The sequence below is a fragment of the Stegostoma tigrinum genome, chromosome 23 (genome assembly GCF_030684315.1).
Source record: "Stegostoma tigrinum isolate sSteTig4 chromosome 23, sSteTig4.hap1, whole genome shotgun sequence".
Taxonomy (NCBI): domain Eukaryota; kingdom Metazoa; phylum Chordata; class Chondrichthyes; order Orectolobiformes; family Stegostomatidae; genus Stegostoma; species Stegostoma tigrinum.
In genome coordinates, this window is record NC_081376.1 from 5,486,022 (window position 1) to 5,508,669 (window position 22,648).

General features: G+C 39.1%; 1 protein-coding gene across 2 annotated transcripts; it reads right to left on the reverse strand.

Annotated features, from left to right (window-relative positions):
* Positions 1-931: 931 nt before the first annotated feature.
* ubald1a (UBA-like domain containing 1a) lies at positions 932-21,072 on the reverse strand. 2 transcript variants are annotated; one of them, XM_048551995.2, is made up of 3 exons: positions 20,693-21,069; positions 20,471-20,530; positions 932-2,467 (listed from the first exon to the last, which is right to left on the reverse strand). In XM_048551995.2, the coding sequence occupies exons 1-3, from the start codon at positions 20,810-20,812 to the stop codon at positions 2,174-2,176; spliced, it is 474 nt and encodes a 157-aa protein (XP_048407952.1). In that variant the 5' UTR covers positions 20,813-21,069; the 3' UTR covers positions 932-2,173. The 2 variants fall into 2 exon arrangements, with proteins under 2 accessions (XP_048407952.1, XP_048407953.1); XM_048551996.2 differs by lacking the exon at positions 20,471-20,530 and having other exon boundaries at positions 20,693-21,072.
* Positions 21,073-22,648: the final 1,576 nt, after the last annotated feature.

Consider the following 22,648-nt stretch of genomic DNA (forward strand, 5'->3'; position numbering starts at 1 on the left):
TGAGGCAGCAATGCTAACCATCAAGCCACTCCAGACTCTCTGCCTTCCTCCTTTTGGGATAAGGCCATTATATCAGCATGTTTCCAATCTGCTGGAATCGTTCCCACATCCAGGGCATTTTGAAATGTCATAACCCAGCGGGATTCATGATCTTTGTTGCTAGTTCCCTCAAAATTTTAGGACACAGGCCATCGGGCTGTGGAGACTTGTCTGCTTTCAATCCCAACAGTTTGCTTAGTACACTTCCTCCACCCCACCCCAGTGATGATGATTATTTGCAAACTTGCATTTTAAAATACTTCAACTTAACCTAATTTTAAAATGAGACAAATAATTCAGAATTTCATACAGTGAAACAAGGTGCCCTCAAAAGAAAAAATGTCTTTTCCAATAAGTGTGCAGATGAATATGAGAAGACAGTTGACACACCTGCTAAGATGCATTACTGGCTTATTTGTAGCAGATAATGAGTGAATCAACATTCCAGTGTTACCTATAATATCACTTTAGGTAGCAAATGCTTAAGTTTGCTAGTATACACTGTATACATAGAAAATAAAATGTTTAGCAAATATATTATTTGATAGTAAGTATTTATACAATTTCTCACCATGTACAATATCGGCCACCTGCGTCTCAACTTTCAGCAATTATGCTGTTATCAAAACGAGAATTTTTTTAAAATTGAAAACACTTTGCAAATTGGCAAGTTGCATTAAAAATACTATCAAAATGGGTTATATTTGCATGCAGTCTTTGGACTCGAGTGTTATAGTGATACAGCATAGAAACAGACCTTTCAAACAACTTTTTTCAGTTTGCTGAGCATCTTCTATTTAGCAGAACCAGAACTGCTGTAGGAAGCTTGCTGAAGCAGATGCATGCAGCTTAGGAATGAGTCCAGCTAAACAATTGAATCTTCACATACACATCATTTCAATTCATTTTATTGTGCTTCAGAATTATTAATTTTTTTTAAACTGATGGCATACTTACCACCTGCTAAGGTTAAATATAAGATCAGTACAGGAGGAGTACCATTAGTACATACAATATTAAGCAACACAAAGATAAGTTAATTATTCATCAGGTACTCCACAAATATTGTGGAACAGTTACCATTAAACAAACAAAAAAAAATCAATCAATCTATTCAGAACAAGCAATCCTTAAGAAGCGTGAAATCTCCATTTAGAAGTAAAGGAAATAATTTGTGCAAAGATTTGTTTTGTCAACTTTGACCATAAAACATTCCAGGATTAGGGACATGACAGCATAGGACAGTTATGAAAGAGGAAGTGATAAAATAGATAAAACAGTTCTAGAAATAATTGGTACTCCCTGTCTGTGCATAAACGTAGTACAAAAAATTTATATAGTCCAAGTTTGACAAAAAAAGACAAACCTGTATCCATTGCAACTGTTGCTAAAGTGAATTTAAATTCTATCACACGGTTGTTAAGAGTAGCAAAACACATTTTTTTTTGATTTTTTTAAACTTGTTTTTTTTCAAGGTTTATATTTTAATGTACAGTATCATGCAATGGCACTTTTTTTTATAAAACATTAAAACCTTACTGTAGTAGTCTGTCTGCAGTCAGTACACTATTGACTGCTTTTCTGAGCTCTCCCTCCCCATCCCAAAGAAAACCTCATTCACAAACCAAATACAAAGATAAACAATGATTCGAAAACCTAATTTGCAATCCCTGTATTAAAGTTTTTTTTTTAATTGTCCGTTGTTGCAACTCCGTACACTCCCACCCTGTAATTCTTTAGACAACTGCCACAATTTTACTGCAAAAAAAGTTATGGAGTAATCCTTAAAAGCCATTAGTGATCTTCATGGTTGTCTCTGATATAGCAGCTAACCACTGATAGGTTCCTTTTGAAGGGTCAACGATCAAAAACAAGTTTTTCAAAGTTAACAATTCCATTTTGAAGTCAAGTTGATGGTCTTGAAAGTCTTTTAATTGTGTCACACACATGCAAACTCCAGAAACAAGGCTTGGTTTTGAAAATTGCTGGACCCATAATTCTTCTGCTACGAAGGTGAATCTTCCCTATTGTATTCCTTCAGTTCAGATTAGCTGCAGCACAATACAACAGAAACTATTTCATATTGACCCATGCAAGATTTTTCCCGTTTCATCTACAAGGCCTTAACTGGGCCTCATCTTTCAGCCTCCATGGCAACATTAACCTTCTGTTCTGAGGTGGTTTGTTGGGACATTGCTGCTGGCCAGCCTGTATGTGGAGTTGGTGACGCTGGAGTCCACATGCCCTGCTGGTTTGGAGGAGACATGGGCCAGCCCGAATTGAAGTTTACAGGAGGAGGAGGAGATGTTGCCATCGAGGCAATTGGGCTACTACTATTGAAACTTTCTGAAGCTTTCAGTCTTGAGAACATCGTAAGTGCATCTGGAAAATTAGGAGGCGTTGCAGGTGTGTTAGCTGGAGTGCACATCTGTAAAAATAGAAACAAAGTTAACATACACATTAAATAACGATGATTTAACAGTATTGAATCATAAAATGGTACTGCATCAAATCAAACAATAAATCATTTCAATAGCATAGTTATTTTTTGATTAAGTCCAATTTTGAAAATGTTATTTACAATGAAATATTCTTGGCTAGCAATTAGCTGGTTCAAGAATTCCTCTTAAAGTAGAAAAAAGGAAAGCAAACAGTAAAGAAAGCTCACAACTACCTTGCGTATCTAATGTACAAAACTTTGGAAAGCCAAATTGGGTGCATGCTATGTCAAAACAGTTAACTAAAAAAAACGGACAAAGGCTAGTCAGTTACAGCCACAACCACTTCCAAACAAAATATTATGGAAGCGATAAATTAAGGCTGTTGAAATTATTCAGCTGAAATTTGAGATAGCTAGAACTTAAATCACTTCTAGCATGTGTATGATACCTTTGTGATAGAACAAAATTAAGAACATCCTCGTTATTGTGCACAGACATACTCAACCAATGGTTCATTAATCTACAGCAGCCAAAATACACAAATAGAGATACCCAGGGTCAGCACTGAATTAGCTGGAGAGCTTCAACTACCTGAAATAATCACGGAAATGTATACTAGAAAGCATGCACACTTCTGGAGGCAGAGTAAAAGAGATGTCACTGTTTTATATGCTCAGATAGCAAATTACTTTATATTCATAATTCTCTGTTGTCTTAAACCAAAACAGTTAAAGTAGCATGTCCATTACTATGAGATAACAAGGTGTAGAGGTGGATCCAGCTTTACACCTTGTTATCTCAGATTCTCTAGCATCTGCAGTTCCTACTATCTCATGAACATTACTATGTTGGCTTAACAGGATGTCATACTGCCCGAGTGAAACAGTTGTAGCCAAATCTTCAAAAATTGCCATTACCATTCAAAGGCTGAACCGCACTACCAACTCAAAAGAGGACTGTGTAGTATTTATGCAAAAGCATCAATTTTTACTTTTTTCTACACAGAACATTTGGATTCAGAACTGGCTCCATACAGGGTGGTGGTCGAGGTCACTCTTCACACTGGAGGCCTGTGACTACTGATGTGCCACGAGGATCAGTGCTGCGTCCATGGCTTTTTGTCATTTATACAAATGATTTGGATGTGAACACTGGAACTATGGTTAGTAAGTTTGCAGGTAACACCAAAATTAGAGGTGCAGTGGACAGCGAAGAGGGTTACCTCAACAGGCTCTTGATCAGATATGCCAATGGGCCAAGGAGTGGCAGATGGAGTTTAATTTAGATGAATGTGAGGTGCTGCATTTTGGAAAGTCAAATCAGGGCAGGGCCTATAATATACTTAATGGTAAGGTCCTGGCAAGTGTTGCTGAACAAAAAGAGACGTTAGAGTGCAGGTTCACAGTTCCTTGAAAGTGGAATCGCAAGTAGACAAGGTAGTAAAGGTGGCATTTGGTATACTTGTCTGTATTGGCTAGTGCATTGAGTATAGGAGTTGGAAGGTCACGTTGTAGCTGTACAGGGTATTGGCTTGGCCACTTTTGGAATACTGCATGCAATTCTGGCCTCCCTGCTATAGGAAAGATGTTGTGAAATTTGAAAGGGTTTAGAAAAGATTTGCACGGATGTTGCCAAAGTTAAAGAGTTTGAGCTATAGGGAGAGAGAGATTAGGCTGGGGAAGGGTCACTCGACCATAAATGTTAACTTTGATGCTCTCTGCAGATGCTGCCAGACCAGCTGAGCTTTTTCAGCAATTTCTATTTTTGTCTTCAAATAGGCGGGGGCTTTTGTCCTTGCAGCAGAGGCCGAGGAGTGACCTTATAGAGGTTTATAAAATCATAAGGAGCATGGATAGGGTGAATAGACAAGGTCTTTTCCCTGGGGTGGGGGAGCCCAAAACTAGAGGGCACATGCTTAAGGTGAGAGGGGAAAGACATAAAAGGGATCTAAAGGGAAAATCTAATTTCAACAGCCTTAATTTATCACTTCCATAATATTTTGTTTGGAAGTGGTTGTGGCTGTAACTGATTAAAAAAAAAAGGACAAAGACTAGTTAACTGTTTTGACATAGCATGCACCCAATTTGGCTTTCCAAAGTTTTGTACATTAGATACGCAAGGTAGTTGTGAGCTTTCTTCACTGTTTGCTTTCCTTTTTTCTACTTTAAGAGGAATTCTTGAACCAGCTAATTGCTAGAATATTTCATTGTAAATAACATTTTCAAAATTGGACTTGATCAAAAAATAACTATGCCATTCACGCAGAGGGTGGTGTTTGTATGAAATGAGCTGCAAGAGGAAGTGGAGAAGCCTGGTACAATTACAATATTTAAAAGGCATCTGGAATGATGTAAGAATAGGAGGGGTTCTGAAGGATATGGGACAAATGCTGGCAAATGGGGCTAGATTAATTTAGGCTGTCTGGTCAGCATGGATGAGTTAGACCAAAGGGTCTGTTTTCATGCTGTACAACTTTATGACTCTATGAGTTGGATTAAGCTACAAAGAATTGGTAACAAAAACATTAACTATTCAATGAAACATAGGCTTTAATATTTTTCTCATAAGGTGAGAAAAATATTTCCAAGGGAATGCCAATGAATATCCAAGTAAGCTATTCACTTTTATCTTGACAGGTTCTCAGAAATATATTAAAGTCTATACTAGAAAAATTTAGGATACGGTAGTAGTAATGCATTTGAACTATTTTGTTATGAAGCTACAAGGCTTAATGGGTAAAAGCATTACCTGGAGACACAATGCACAAAATAAACACAATCAAGGAAGGTCCAAGATTTTATCAGTAGCATATGTTAACTATTTAGGGAATAGGTGAGAAAAGGAAAGGAAGGTATAGCCGGCAAGGGTTCCCAATTCTGATCATTATTCAGACCCCCAGCAGAAAGTGTGCTTCAGATCATACTCCCTCCAATCAATTAGTCTCGGTACATACATACTCTGGAATTTTTTATAATACTAACACAAACCATTTGGTTCATCTAGTCAACGCTGGTATTTATTCTATGCAAATAGTCTCAAAGCCGCATCTTAATTCCCAATTTCACATCCAATTCCTTGAACCACTATCACTAAAGTTAAACAAGGTCTCTACAATAAGCAGCAACATCAGTATTAAATATGTTCAAATGGTCACCTGGGTGGTAGCAATATTAACGGAACTGCAATCTGTATATCAGAAAAGGTGATAAGTGAAAGCATTTTCTAATTGCAATCAGAAAATTGGTGGTGGAGGATATTGCTCTTTGAATAGATTATTTTAATCAAATACAACATATTGTAAGCCTCAAAATTTGCAAGGTGTTACAAGTGTTGTTTGTTACCCTGGTAATTCCACTCTTTGAGGAACTCTTCCTTTGGAAATTCTGATCAGTTATAAACTATTTTGCAGCACATACTACACGAAAAATTACTGCACCCGGGGTTTAGGTTCATTAACAAAAAAGCTAAACAAAGATCGCTTGGGACAAGTCACAGGACTCTATTTTCATATTTCTTTAAGCTAGAAATTGGCAGACAATCAATATTGCCAAGTAAATTATACTGATTTAGATGAATATCTAAATATTGATTAATTCTGTAGCAGTTCAATAATTTAATGCTCATTTGCAATTAGGTATGAAAATTTATGTTTGATCAAAGATGCAAAATTCATGACATCCCAAGAGTTAGAGTCATCAGGCTTTCCAAGAAAGAAAACATTGTTAATATCTCATCTTATAAATGTTCAGTCCAAATCTGCAAAATTATTCTACTTATATAAAAAGTTTTCTTCTACTTTGCCTGTCATGGGTTAAGGATGTACTACTGCAATATTAAATGGACATTATGTGTATTTGCCAAACCTTTTGCTTGCCAATTTAGTGAGCTGTGAAATAATTCACTAAGTCTAAAGTTATGTTGTATAGCCTCTGGGTACAGGTGATCCAAGGCAATTTTGGCTTTGCCCCAATCCCACCTGGAGCAATTCTGAAAATTATGGAAATTACACTTCAGTGAACACACACTTGTTCTAATCTTTGAATCAATATATATAATCAGTTTAGATATACATTGTGGGGTAAATCACTGAATAATTTAATTTCCATCTTACAATGCACAGTTAACAACAACTCCATTAAAATGGGAAAGAAAAATACTGATATATGTATAGGTACATGCAAGACTGCAGTTAAGCCTTCAGTGATCTGGACTTTGTACACAGTAAATTCATGATGGCTAATATGAAATGGAAATGTCACTGAATAACCTAAACATAATGAGCTACATTTATAGACTTTGCTTACTGAATGCAAAATTGTCAGGTTGAAAATATTTGTGTTTAACAAGTCATCTTGCAAGATACAATGTTTTGGCTAGGACAAGATAATTACTTGAAGCATCAGGATTAGTGTCTTAGTAAGTATTATGAAACATTTAGATGCATAAATTTTCAATCCCAACAGATTCCTGCCAGTTTTGTTATGTCTTGAAATTTCAAAATCACATTCACATGCAGCTCAAGTACAGTACAATATGTTCAGTGTAAAATTCACACCAGCCCAGTAGGACAAATATCACACTAATCTTTTCCTTGTTGCCAGGGCAACAACTGGAAAACTGGCTGCTATCTGGACATTGTACCTATATTTACTTTTTATAGTAGAGTGCATTATTACAAGCCTGATTTTAATTTGGCTAATGTACTGATGAAAGTAACAGCACAGTGAAACACTTTTAAAAAAACTTATGCTGTCAATAAGTTGGAAAGCATTAATACTTTACTGTAAAACAGCCCTGTTTTCCCGTTGAAATATTCTCAAAATTAGATTTTTATGATGGTTTTAAATACACTTGCTATTCCCACAAATTTCTAAATTGATTCAGAATACCAAAATGTCATTAAAATTTGCACTATAATCTTTGCAGTTGCGAAACCTTCCACTTAATGTTGTCAGTAATTCAATATAGGCTGAATGGAAGACACACACAAAAAAAAGAGGTGTTATAGCTATAATAACAGTTTCTCCCAGTAATATTTTGGAAAAAAGCTCATGAATGGATTGCAAGTTGTAAAAAAAAACAAAAAACATACGCACAGAAATTTCTCTTTGGTGTAACTAAAATGCCAAAGTTGAGTGCTTATGTAACTGCAGCTAAATATGAAACTGCACTGAAAATGACTGTGCCTAAGGAAACTTTTCATGTAAATTTTACCTAACCCCAAAACAGCATACCTAGATTGTCTCACTCTCAGAATCTGACCCAAATGTGAATGATGAAACAAGGTAGAAACTTTAAACATGTGGCAATAATTATTTTGCATTTGCTGACAGCCACAATTTAGCAATCAGATCAATTAAAATATTACAGAAAGTGAGGAACTCATGGCATTTTCCAAACTTCCAATGTTTTGAATTTATGGATTCAAATTATTTACAAACACATCTGCTACAGGTGGCTATGTAGCTCTGCTTAGGTGGACTGGAAGTGTCATTCATTGCTAACTGAATTTAATCTAGCAGTTGCTGGTCAGGTAACAAGGTGGAGTACTTCAATTAGCGGTGAACTGGCACAACTGGTTCCTTTTCCAGTCAATGATAGGGCAGCATTGAGGCGTGGTGAACTCTGTAATCCAGTAAATGAAAGTATAGTGACAACAGGGAGTAGTCAGTAATGTAAACATAGCTTTAAAAAAATGTTATACACTGCCAACCATTTGCAGGACTCCCTTGCAAGTAATTGCACCTCATACTTTAATTTTCCCATGACACACCTAAGTCAACAAATATGAATGAAGTGTGCTGTCGCTACTTGCTTTTAAAAATTGAGAATGGAAGTGAAATCTAAAAAGTGGTCATCAACAGAAACGGTTGTACCTTCCTTACCCTAATCAAATGACATTTATTGAGGCAAGACACTACTGTTCTGGCAACATTTTCATTTTAACATATCACCTAAACACACATGGTCAGAATTTGAGGGGGTGGGTGGAAAAGTCACTGAGTATAATGCAGGAGGTGCCATTTCTACATAGGCTATCCTGCAATAATCACTTTAATTGTGAATTACCTCAAACCAATGGAACATTTGCGCTGTTCCAGTCAACAAGATGAAAATGGCATCTCCCTGTCAACCTCCCAGTGAGTTAATAAGATGCTGCATTAAATACCAATTAAACACATTTCAGAAAGTTAGGATTTGTACTTAAGGCATCTCAGTTTACGTTTCCATAATGTGGCCCAACATCTCTGAACCAGACAGAGATAATTTGATTACCAGAGTTGTATTCCCACAAGATAGGTCAAATTATGATCTCAGCAACCTCCCAGACAAATTCTCTCTGGTTGAGATGTCTAACACTGGAACCTTTGGGAATTTTTATCCTCCCTAATCTGGGTTTATTAGGGCCATATGTGACAACATTGAATTACTCAGAGCTAAATTAATCTAGAATTCAGGATTAAACTTGGGACTTTCATCTAGATGGTTCCATTACTGATAAGAGTTGGCTGATGTCAGAAATGTTATTTTTTCATTTAAATTAATTATGTTTTAGTTAAGTGATTGAGCACAGATTTTTAAAACGGACTATTTTGAAACAGTTTTATTGATTTCAGTAATACAAATGCAAATTACCGCAGATACCAGAAATAAAAACAAAAAAACTAGAAATGGTAAGCATTCGCTGAATAATCAAATTGAAACATGAAAGTCTGTTTGTCTCCAACTGCTGCAGCATGACTAAAGTTTTGTTTTTATCTGTTAATTTTGGTATTCTATGTTGTTATTTCACACAAAAGGATGGACTTATTTTCAAACAAGCGCAGGGTACACTGGATGATTAATACAGAAATCCATGTGGATTTTCTGACAAGTGGTACTAATACTGCTGGGTTGAATCAATCTTGAGCTAGGAAAAAACAGGCACTGATCACTTCCACCGAGTTCCTGGTGCAAACTCATCTGTTAAATGTTTCCATTTGTATTGCATGCTCATATTATTTACTCCCATCTAAACCAGAGTGAGAATTTCATTATCAGTACCCATGAACAGGGTCTTCGTTCAACCTGCTGAATCTCTACATATTAGAAGTGTGTTACTTGTGTCCATTTGAACCCTATCTTAAAAAGATAAACTGCATGATCAAATGGCATTTAAAATCACAGGTCTATAGATGGAATCATTTTTGATGCAGTTTTCCTGGCTTTTAAAACAGAAGACAGTGAAAATGTTCCTGACAGCAGACAATCAAAACAATTATTGTTTATAGTATCGGAAAAACTTGGTGATCAGTGAAACAGGCAAAGAGAATCTGTAAATGCTAATAAGTCATTTCACATGAAACTGAAGCTGCAGAAAAACTGATGAGTAAATTGGGATTACTTGACAATACTGTGTATTCAATCCCAGTGCTTTCTCTTGGTGGTAATGTATGAATTAGATTTCCTAATCTTCCTCTTGTGGATACACCCCCAGTGGCAGGAGGTGCCCACCTACCAGGCATTAGGAGAAAATTTTTCACATGAAGTTTCAAGTCCTTCTGCTGGGCCACAAGGTAGTTCCGCAATTCATCCTCTGTAGTCGTTCGTAGTGTTTTGGACTTTTGTTTTTCCCTGCCAAAAGCACTAATTTTAACAATGCAGGAAACTATATTATAGAGTTATATACATTGTTATGCTAAGGTAGCAAACAGATCCATCCCTACCCAACATTAGGCTTCAGATTCTTTTCCAACCTTGGTTCAGACAAGCATAGTTTCCAAGACACGAGAAGCATTTGTTTTTAGTTTGCACAAATTGTGGTTGTTAGATTAGAATGTGTTTCCCATAATTAATTGCCCTCAAGAAGATGGAGGTGATCTGTCTTTTTGACCTGTATTTCTTATGGTGTAGGTACATCCATGGTGCTATTAAGGGAGTTTCAGGATTTTTACCCAGCAATAGCAAATTAACAGCAATGTACCAAGTCAGCGGAGTGTAGGATTTGGAATTATATAATCATTCCTTCAGAGTTTTCAGGTCAAAAGCTCCAAACTCCTTAACAGCTCTATAGATGCACTGACATCATACAAACTTCAGCTGCTTAAGATGGCAGCTGACAACCACAGCCATCTATATGCACAACTGTGAACAAAATAAGTGATGCTAACATTGCACAACAAATTAGCAAAGCAAAATAGTGTGGAGCTTGAAAGCAAACTTGCAGGTGGCGTTCACATACATCTGCTGCCCTTATTCTTTTGGGAGGTAAAGGTTTGTAAGGTATTGTAGAGACGTTGTTGAAGTGCATCTGTATATGGTACTCACTGCTGGCACTACAGGTTGGTGATGGGAGTGAATGTTGGAGATGGTAGCCCAGTCAAGTGAGCTGTTCTGTCCTGTATGTTATCAAGCTTCTTGAGTACGGTTGAAGTTGCATTCATCCAGGCAAGTGGAGAATGTTCAGCTGCACTACTGACACTTAACTTGTAGATGGTGGATGGGCTTTTGAGAGTCAGGTGATTAAGTCACCTGCCACAGAATGCCTGGCTTCTAACCTTCGCAATGTGTTTATATGGCTGGCCTAGTCAAATTCTAACTAAGATGTTGACAGTAAGAGATTCAGTGATGACAATGCTATTGATTGGAAACCGAAGATGGTTAGGTTCTTTGTTAAGGGTGGTCATTGTCTGGTACTCATGTCATAAATTTAACTTGCTACCCATCTACCCGAACATAAAACACTGTCCTGGTCATGGATACAGAAGGCTTAGTTATGTGAGGAATCATGAAAGATGGAGAATGTGTAATTATCAGCTATCATCACTTTTGATCTAATGATGAAGAAAAGCTCATTAAGGCAGGTGGAAAATGGTTCAGCCTAGAACCCTATCCTGAGGAACTCCTGTAGTGATATACTGCAGTTGAAGTAATCAACTTAAAAACCACAACCTCCACCACAAAAGAAGATGGTTATCATTAACCAGAAACTGAACTGGACATCAACACTGTGGCTACAAGGGCAGTCAAAAGCTAGGAATTCTGTAATAAATAACTCAGCTCCTGACTTGGAACTATATCAACATTCCTTCACTGTCACTGGGTTAAGATTCAGGAACTACCTTACTAACAGTGCTGTGAATGTACCTACACAGAACGGATTGCCATGTTAAAGATGATAACTCATCATCAACTTTGCTATTTACAATTAGGGATGATTAACAAATGCAGGCCTTGCAAGCAATGCTCTCATAACTTAAAAGTTTGAGAAGTTGGGCCTTGTTAGTAGGTACTAACTTTAGCACGTGATCATGTACTTAAACAGACCAAGGGCAAAGAATCATTAATAATAACTCATTCTACTTGGCACACAGTTCAAAATTAATCCAACTGGGTGTGGAACATCTATTCCTTGACAGGTCTGCAGCAAAAGGCTCGACAGTCACTTTACACCTCATGATGGACTGAAGTACAAGTAGAGCCACTGAAATCCTCCACACCTATCAATACTTGCAGGGTTTTAGTCGTATCGGTAACAAGTGCTCAAGATAAGTATTGTTACGGACATAGGCACAATAAAGATGGAATTTCAAAACACCATAGCCAAGGCAAGATGTAACCTGATCCTCTAAGTTTTGTTCTTCCTGTTTTTGCTTAGTGCTTCACCTCATGCTCCCTTCTAACAATCATTACCCAAACTCCCAGCATAAACATGCTGTGCAAAAATGTTAGGAACAAAAACAAAGTTGCTGGAAAAGCTCAGCAGGTCTGGCAGCATCTGTGGAGGAGAAGCCAGTTAACGTTTCGGGTCCGGTGACCCTTCCTCAGAACTGTGCAAAGATGTTGCATTCTTCAGCAGCAGTGCACTCTTTTGCACACACCTTTTGAAAAGAAGAATAATACAGGTTACAGTGCTGGTTGTGTGACCTCCCTTTAAGTGCTGTTTCCCCAGAAAACAATGTGGACACTATGGTATCTGCCTTGGGGGCAAGACATGAGTGAACAAGACAGAAAACCTAAATTGGAAGAGGGCTAATTTCATTGAAAAGAGAAGCAATTAGTCAGGGTAAAAAGGAACCACAGACGAACAGGAAAAATGGTAATTGAACTACGGAGACCTCAAAGGAAGACGTGCTTCTGGTATAGGCTAGGGAGATTTCACCAATTTTTTAAAAACCAAGTAAGTGATGTTTGGCTAATCTTAATTGATTTTTTAACAACCCAACAGAAGATTGACAATGTTGTTGTCTGTCAAAGATTTTAAGAAAGCATACAACGAAGAACTGCATAAAAGGTTAGTTAGAAAAATGGAGGTTCATAGATTAGGAGGATCAATATGAATTTGGTTTAAAAAAATTGGCACAATGACAGAAACCAATAAGTTGTGTTTTTTTTGGACTAGGTGGCAGACAGTGGTGTTCCTCAAGGTTCTGTTTTATGACCGCTGCAATGTTTGCTATACGTAAACAGCTTGGATCTTGTATTACAGAAAAAAAAGTTACAAAATTTGTCAGTAATTTCAAACATGGATGAGTAAACATTGAGGACTCAAATTGTAAAAGGACTTAGACAGGCCAGCAGAATGGACAGACAAGTGACAGATGAAATTCAATACAGTGAACTGTGGAGTTATGCATTTTGGCAGAAGGAATAGAGAAAAGCAGCACAGACATAATGGCACAACTTTAGAGTGGACACAGGGTGTGTTTGACGAGGACACATTGTCAGGGTGGTGAGTAAAACATACAGAATCCTGGGTTTGTTAAATAAAGGCATCGAGTACAAGAAAAGGAAAATTTTTCTGAACTTATATTGTATGAAGCTTTTGAGGTTCGTTAGTTTTCTGTCCAGTTTTGGTCAACATATTTTAGCAAAGATGTGAAAACCTTTGAGAAAGCACAGACAATATTTAGGTAAATGGTTCTACAGATAAAGACGGCTTTAGTCACAAGGTTAAGATGGAAAGGCTGCGATTGCTCTCCTTGCAGCAAGCCAGATTGAGGGGAGATTTGTTAGAAGTGCATCAGATTATGGCTGGCTTAGAATAAGACAGACAGGGAAAATGTCATTCCATTTGCTGAGAGTAGCAGGACTAGAGGGCACAACTGTCAAGTTTTGGCCAATAGAAACAGGGCAAATGAGAGGAAATTTTGTTTTAAAATGCAGCAAGTAAGAACACTGCTAGTCACAGAGTGGTGAACGCAGAAATAAATGATTTCAAAAGAAAATCGGGACTAACACTCAAAAGGAAATAAATTCTGTGGGCTGATGGTGCAGACTTCGTTGGTTGAATGGCTTCCATCTTGGATAAGTATTTCCACTTCACCTTGTCCCATTCTTGACATCCTATGTGCTTGCACTAGCAGTAATGGTATCTTTTTATGTACTTCAGCTTTACATTACAGGTGTTTTTTTGGGTGATGCACTGTATGGATGAGTATAGCATGAATAAACAAATAAAGTTGCTGTCACAACTCTGCCTTCGCAAGCCCACCCAGCAGCAAAGTGTTGTAAGCTGCCCTGAATGGGAACTTGTGGAATGCAGAGATTTTCAATATGCTTGGTGCAAGGTCATGCGGATAGTCTTACCATTGCTGAATTGCTGTGTTCTCCAAACAAAATCTGTATTTTCAGTTAAGGTCCTCTGCACTATGGAAGCTGCACAAATGGGGAACACCGCCTGGTTCAGCTCATTTCCGCACAGTCAAACAGTGCAATTTTTTTCTCATTGCAATCTGAAAATTTTCTACCATATTTGACTGTTTATGATAACCTTCAAGATATTTCATTGCAATGCAAACCACTCAACTTGTTAAAATGTTATGTAAATGCAAGTTACGTCACATTTCTTTCAGTATCACCTCCACTAGCCTATCAGTAAAGTGGGGGCTTTTGAATATAGACCAGAGAAAATTTTTTTAGCCAAGAAAATACCATCCCTTGTTCAACAGCTGCTGCTGTTTTAATTCCCCACACAAAATCCAAATATCCCACTTGCCCAAATGCTGATCCCCAAATATCTGGTGTAATCAACATGGGGAAATGTTATGAATAGATAATCAGGTCTGATCCAGAAAGATCGTGGGTTTAAATGTTTGCAAAGATTGTCGCACTGATTTCTAACTTGGCCTGCAAATTGTGTACACGATGTAAGCTTTTTTTTAAACTCCCCTGCATGCACTGATTATTTAAGATATAAACATGGCTGCAGGCTTTTAGGTCCATTCTATACCTAGTACAAAACAAAGTCATTAGGTACGTCAAAACCTCTGGGACAGCTTCCCGAAGATACATTAATTTAGCCATTATCAACAAGATTTTGTTTTTAACAATATTGTATCATACTAAATTTCATATTGTCTCCATAAATCTTTTATAGAAGTAAATGAATGTTCAATAACACACCCCTTTCCTTTTAGTTTAAGCTGTGAAATTACAGTAGTAATAAAATCACAAGATTCACCTGAAAGGCTCTCATATTTCCAGTCTTTTACTGCCCTGAAAGTCACTCACTATCTGTTCCCTCATGTGCTGACTTGTTTCTGTCCTCGATACTTGTTTTTCGGTATAAGCCTTTCTCGCTCCCTTCATCTTCCTCAATACATGTTCCACCCACCCCCACTAACATTTTCCAGTAAAAGTTTGTCCTCTATTTTGACTTTTATCTCCAATGTGAAGAACTAATAAATGACAAAATATTCAACTTAAAATCCACATTGAAATTACAAAAGGCATCATCTCCACAATGAAGGAAACCGCAAGAATCTTTGAAACTCTAAAAAGGAGTAATTAAATTATAACATGCCTGGACCCATTAATTTACAATTGTATTGTTTTAAGAAGATAAATCACCCCATATAGTAGACTTAAATCTCCAGTTATACAGCCTTACATCATTCAGTACTTCACTCTTTGGAATTCACCCAATACGTTTCCTCTATTGAACAGTTTAGTGCTGCTGCTTGCTTAAAATGTCTGCCATCACACTCCAGCAGGACAAAGTTTAAAACACAAAGGCTACAACATCACAACCTCAAAAATGCCTTCATAAAACAAGGAGAAAGTACAACATTGGAATTATTCTGCTATCCAACATTACACATCCAGTCATGTTTAGACTATACTAAACATGTCAACAGACCTAATATTAACTGCTACAAAAAGACAACTATTCCTCTTACACCACTACGGGTTAACAAATCTATTTCTGAAACGGTACGAAGAATTAATTGTTCCAATGAATCAAATCCTGACTTAAAAGGCCAGTTTAACTATAAACAAACATCCCATCTCCTTCAATAAAATTGCTATTTTAAACAATTATCCTCTACTCCCTGACATTTCTTCAAACACCCTCCCAAACAGGGTAACATAAGAACACTGCAATAGCTATACAGTCTTACTTGAAAATTGCCAATATTACTTATCATTCAAACTTAATTGCTCATCTTACATTGAACTTATTCTGAACCATTGTTGTGGTCATATTTTTCAAGTGACCGAAAGCAAAATGTAATTATTGGCGCAAAAAAAAAACTGATTTGGTAATAAGATGGCACAGGCAAATGCATTTTACTTAGCATTAACTAATGACTTTAAATAGTTCTATTTTTAATTGAAGACTGCTTCATTTTAGTTTATTCTGCAAGTAACTAAAACATATTACTTGAAAAATCCAGACTTGATTCACAATTTGTCTGGAGTTATCTGATTTCAGCCAGAGCAGTGATAGCAGCACAACAGTCAATCCCCTTGGGCCTGGGATAAGAAAATTATAATCTGTGTACATTATATGAGGATAGAATATGGCCTGACTACTGCCCTTCCAATTGTCAAGTATTAAGTGGATATTTACGTGCAAAGCCAATTACAATTAGAGAAAAAAAACAACTGTCTAGTGCTTAAATTCCTTGCTGGTGTATAATTCAATGTTTTCAGGCCAGCAATGGGAGAAAATTGGTAAGACAAGAGGAAGAATAGTTTACAATGGTTCCTTAGTAAAAATAAGTAAGTATCCTCAGATAACACACAAGCCATTCAAGTTAATTGCAGGCTCCCAAATACACAGATAATCTAAGCAGTATACCAGCAACTTCAGCTCCATACTTTTGTTTATCCAGTCCGTGATACACTCAAATTATACCTACAAAAAAGGTAGCTCTCAGAATGGGAGGACATACCTTTACAACTCAAAAGATAAAAGCACAAAGGATGTGCGACAGGCCAAGGTGACTTTTCAAAACAGTTCTTAAGACTTTAAAACACACTGGACTCTCATTAAAACCTACTGACTTTAGTAGTCAACTGAGCCACTAAACCTTGTTAAAAAGTTAATACTTATCAATGCTGTTTTGGTCCAAAAAGTAGGACAAAAGTTACAAATTGAAGTGGAAACATCATTCATCTTTAGCTTTTTCCTGTTGGGCGTTTGGTTTCAAAATAAAGAAAAAGAGGGGAGTTAAAATCAAAAATGAAATTAAAGACAAACAAATCCTGATTATACAATATCATTTATCCTATTAAGAAAAACCTGCTTTAATTTAAACTAAAACTAAATAAATCATTCCATTCCAAAGCCTCCTTTCTATGAACATAATTCATGTTCAAAACATTTTTTAAAAAAACTAATGTATATTTAAAAATTATCACAAAAACTAAGCCCAAACATCTGGCATTTTGTAAATATGAGTTTTGTCTTTAGAAAATGTCTCCATAAAAGAGTTATTTGTTTATAGTAACAGTTTCTACTTTAAATGCACACCCTATCTTTTTCCACAATTTTGATTATATATTTTTATGTCAATGAAAAGCAGCTGACGCCAATATAACATTAAGCATATGTTTTGCTTTGTTCACAGCAAAAAATTTGAATGGTGATCACATCATTTCTTTCATTTTGTCAGCCTTGTATCCACTAACGTCTGATTTCCAACAATCTCAGCCTGGTCTGGCAGACGAGACTAGGTTGCTTGAGGTTTGGCTATATCTGATGCAATTGAAATGGCAGGTCACATCTGGTTCTTGAATAAATACGGATATCACTTCCAGATCTAAGGTCTCTATTCATAGAAATCAGAGTTTTCCATACCCGAGCCCAAAGAGGACAAAATTCAAAATATTTCTTTGAAATAATAAGTGCCGAACAATCTCCCATTCACAGGAAGTTTTTAATTTGACCTACCTCCTTAAAGCTTTTGCTTAACAACCACACATCTAAAAAGTGTATTTTACTAGAAGGCAAAGTACAACAGCATTATTAGTTATGTTCTTTGACCATCTGTATGCGAAAGGTTAAAACCAAAGCTAACTACAGCCCACAGATCATTGTACTGGTGATTAGCATTTATACACTTCTTAAGAAAACAATTCAAAGAAATTGCAAGTTTTTAAAAAGTGTTTTTAAACTTATTTTTAAAATCAAAAGTAATGGAATCAACAACTACTTATTCTAACAACGTGGATTTCTAAAAGCAAACTTCAAATGCTGTAAAATTGCTGTTTCATTGAGAATCCATTTTAGTTCAACTTCCTGACAAGTGGGAAATGCGTGTGTTTACAGAGAGGTCTGTTTTTGAGAGAATTATCACGTGGGGGGGGTTGGTTGGAAGAACTGCTGGTAGGAAATAAACGTGGTGTCACATCGCAAACACATGGATCAGAGGCACAGTAAACAACACCCACTACCAATCTTTTTATACTGCCAATGACTTAAAAAACTAAGGCAAAGCCATGTTGTTACTTTCTAATTTTCTGTAGACTCAATAGCTTTCTGCATAATCACTTATGTTCTTTTGAAAGCTGTAAATAGTGATTCAATGGAAATGAGGCCCCATACATTACTTCACCAGCCCATCTGTAGATGGTGCAAGGAACAAAATTAATGTATTTTAGAACAAAAGACACAAAAATGACCGAATATTTTACTGGAACTGTTCAGATTGTGTGCTTGAAAGTCCGCTTCCTGGAGATCTAGCAAATGAGCGTAAATAATTTGGAAATAAAACAAATGGTACAATGGTTCCAGAAGAAAAACAAGTTTTGTTCAGAATTTGGTAATTTCATTCAGAAGCTTAAATAAGATCATTGTGAGAAAAAATGATTTACTGGGGTTTTGCTGGGAGCAGGGGGATGGTTTGTGTTATAGGCAGAGCGTGAATAGGCTGGCCCTTTCTTTTTGGAGCATTGGAGGCTGAGGGATGATATTTTAAAGGTTTATAAAATCCTGGTGGGGGCTTGGATAAGGTAAACAGGCAAGGTATTTTTCCTTGGGTGAAGGAATCCAAAACTAGATGGAATAGGTTTAAACTGAAAGGGGAAAGATTTAAAAAGGACCTGAGGGGTAACTTTTTCATGCAGAGGGTGGTGTATGGAACAAGCTGCCAGAGGAAGTGGTGGAGGGGGCTACAATTACAGCATTTAAAAATACCTGTCCAGATGTCTATGAATTGGAAGCATTTAGAGCGATATGGGCCAAATGCTGGCAAAATGGGCCCAGGTCGGAGTGGGATGTCTGGTTAGTTGAACTGTCTATTTCTGTGCTGTATGACTCTATGACAGTGAATATTAATTTTTAAGTAGTTAGCCAGTGATAAGATGTATCACGCATGCTTAGAAAAACTGCCTCAATACAATCCACACTTTCAACATGCCAGTTATCTCTTTCAACCTAAAATGGATTAATGTATCTAAAAACAACGCTTAAAACTTTCAACTATCGTGCAGATTACCAATACAATGTTAAGTAACACAAATAAGGATATTGTCACAAGCTTGTGTACAAGCATTTTTTTACGTTAAACTAATTCAAATCAAACATGGCTTCCTCATAATTTTCGACCTTCTAAATACAATCTGCATCTCTACAAATGCAGCCTCTATATTTTTCGCCTCGTTTGTAAATATGTTAGCAGAAAAATGTGGAAATTTCGTTACACAACCATAAAACAACTTTCTGAAAATCAACATTATATATCCGCACACAGGTAGATATGCATTTTAAAACAGACACAATAGATTATCAACTGACATCTAATACGTTAGGCACAGCATGAGGCCAAACATAGCAACAGCCGGATACAACCACACAGCCTCTTTCAAAGAAAAACCCAGGAAAGGGCGGCGTTGACCACACATGAAATAGGTGCTGCAACAACTCGAAAAATATTCATTTCTGGGATTCGTCGTTATCACAGAGTTAACAAGAAGATTACGAACAGACAAAGTAAAAGTGCGGGACACACAACAGCGGCACGTTTTCAAAGGGGGGGGGGAGAAGAAAAACAAATGCTGGTGATCTTCAATACGAGCGTGAACGTGGCGAGCGGAAACCATAACATTACGATCAAAACATAGACGGTGACAAACTCTGCCAACGAACACATTCGTCGTCGAAGGGGGTGGGGGGGCGGAAAGAAGAGAACCATTTAGGTTCTTCTAGGAGAGAGAAGACAGTGTGTGCGCATTTTGGTAGCGAGGAAGGGGGAAGAGGGTGTCCATTTTGGTGGGGGGGGGAAAGAGTGTGTGTGCATTTTGATCGGGGGGAGTGAGTGTGTGCGCATTTTGGCGGTGAGGAGGAGGAGGGAGAGTGTATGCATTATCGTAGTGAAGAGGGGGAAAAGTGTGTGCGTGTGTGGTAGTGAGGAAGGAAGGGACAGTGTGCATTTTAAAAACGAAGAGGGAAAAGTGTGAATTTTAATAACGAAGGGAAAGAAGAAATATACTTAAGGAGGGAACTATTTTTTTAAGGAAGGGGGAGTTTTTAAAATCCTCTCTGAGGGAGCTCTCTAATCGAGTTGCCAGGATTACTGTAGAATCCATCTCTCTCTCTGTGTCCGACATGATGAGCCGGCTCTCACTCTGTCTCTGTTTATTTTCTCTCTGGCTGCCCGATCCCAACATGGCGGCGCCGGCCGGTCCCCAGTGAGGATGGAGGAGTAAAGAGACAGGAAGATAAAAACCCCGAAAATACCACATTTCCTCTCACCTCCCGCCCCCTCAAAGTTCCCCCTTACCATCTGATGGTGATGATTGTACGGGACGTTGGCTTCCTGGAAGAAGGCGCTGAGGGCCGTCTACGTTTGAAACAGAGGGAGAGAGAGAGAGAGAGAGACAAGGGTCAGAGCGGGCAGCATCGCGGCGGTTCACACTATCACACTATCACCCGCCACCCTCCCCCCCCCCCCCCAATCACCGTCCGATTCCCCACAGACACACACACACAACCACCGTCTTACCTCGAATTGCCAGTGCGCGGCCTGTAAGAGCTGCTTGGCCTGGTCGGCCGCACAGCCTGCGGTCAACACGAACTGATTGATCATCACTTGGTGCTTCAACTCGTCCATATTAACGGACATCCCGCCTGCCCCGCACGCACTGCTCCCTCAAAGGGCTCTCTCCTAGGATCGATAACTGAGTGAGTGAACGCCTGTCCGGCCGCTCTCTATCTGTCTATCTATCTCACTGTTGTTGTTGTTATTATTGTTGTTGTTGATGTTTTGGTGCTTCCCGGGCTCAACTCTAACGTGCTCCCACACACCATGGACTCCCAAACACCAATACAAATATTTACCAAGGCACTCCGACAGCCCGGCTCCGCCCCTCATCCTCTGATTGACAACTTCCCTCCGCCCTCCTCCTCCTACGTCAGCGCGAACCCGCCTCCCGATAGGCGCTTCCCTGGGCACGCCCCGTCGCGGCATCACGCCCCTGACGGACAGCTGCCCTCCGCTCGTCAGGGCGAATGATCCCCGCCCGGCCCTCAGCCTGATTGGAGATAATGGGAACTGCAGATGCTGGAGATTCCAAGATAATAAAATGTGAGGCTGGATGAACACAGCAGGCCAAGCAGCATCTCAGGAGCACAAAAGCTGACGTTTCGGGCCTAGACCCTTCATCAGAGAGGGGGATGGGGGGAGGGAACTGGAATAAATAGGGAGAGAAGGGGAGGCGGACCGAAGATGGAGAGTAAAGAAGATAGGTGGAGAGGGTGTAGGTGGGGAGGTAGGGAGGGGATAGGTCAGTCCAGGGAAGACGGACAGGTCAAGGAGGTGGGATGAGGTTAGTAGGTAGCTGGGGGTGCGGCTTGGGGTGGGAGGAAGGGATGGGTGAGAGGAAGAACCGGTTAGGGAGGCAGAGACAGGTTGGACTGGTTTTGGGATGCAGTGGGTGGGGGGGAAGAGCTGGGCTGGTTGTGTGGTGCAGTGGGGGGAGGGGATGAACTGGGCTGGTTTAGGGATGCAGTGGGGGAAGGGGAGATTTTGAAACTGGTGAAGTCCACATTGATACCATATGGCTGCAGGGTTCCCAGGCGGAATATGAGTTGCTGTTCCTGCAACCTTCGGGTGGCATCATTGTGGCAGTGCAGGAGGCCCATGATGGACATGTCATCAAGAGAATGGGAGGGGGAGTGGAAATGGTTTGCGACTGGGAGGTGCAGTTGTTTGTTGCGAACTGAGCGGAGGTGTTCTGCAAAGCGGTCCCCAAGCCTCCGCTTGGTTTCCCCAATGTAGAGAAAGCCGCACCGGGTACAGTGGATGCAGTATACCACATTGGCAGATGTGCAGGTGAACCTCTGCTTAATGTGGAATGTCATCTTGGGCCTCAGCCTGATTGGTTGTGTATTCGCCGTGGCGACGCCCTCAGGCTCGTTATTGAGTACGTCAGGCAACCCCACTGCCCTTGACGTCATCCGAGAGGCTTGGACAGTTCAGTCTCCAGTACATGATTGGTTGCTGCTTAACCTCCACCCACTCTACTGCTCGATTGACAGCCGCTGTCGGCCAGCCCCTTTCCCTTCGCCGAGCTTTACCTCTGGGGGTGAACCTCGGGCCTCCGCCTGATTGGTCGTTTGTCCCGACGAAGGTCCACCCACGTGCTGACGGACAGCAGCTGTAGCTAATCACTGGCTCCCGGTGACGTCACCGGCCCGCACACCCTAACGGTTTGATTGGGGTGGTGGGGGAGGGGAGGCGTTTGGCAGTTTTAAATCAAAAGTAAGGCATTTTCCCAACTCACCTTCCAGACTATTAATCAGGCTCATCTTGGCATAGGAACGTGATTATCTTTACTCCGCCCCATCCCTTTGCTGGCTGTTCACACTCAAAAAAATACTTTATTTTGAAACAAAATTCCACGGTTCGCCCACACCGGCCTCCCGCCCCCGCGCGGAGACCGCGTGAGCCCGAAGGTTT

Excerpts from the sequence above, each read along its gene's own strand:
- ubald1a (XM_048551995.2), bottom strand. The coding sequence starts at position 20,812 with ATGTCCGTTAATATGGACGAGTTGAAGCACCAAGTGATGATCAATCAG. Across the intron at positions 20,531-20,692 it reads CCGCGCACTGGCAATTCGAG|ACGGCCCTCAGCGCCTTCTT; the intron begins GTAAGACGGTGG and ends TTTCAAACGTAG. Across the intron at positions 2,468-20,470 it reads ACAATCATCACCATCAGATG|ATGTGCACTCCAGCTAACAC; the intron begins GTAAGGGGGAAC and ends CTATTTTTACAG.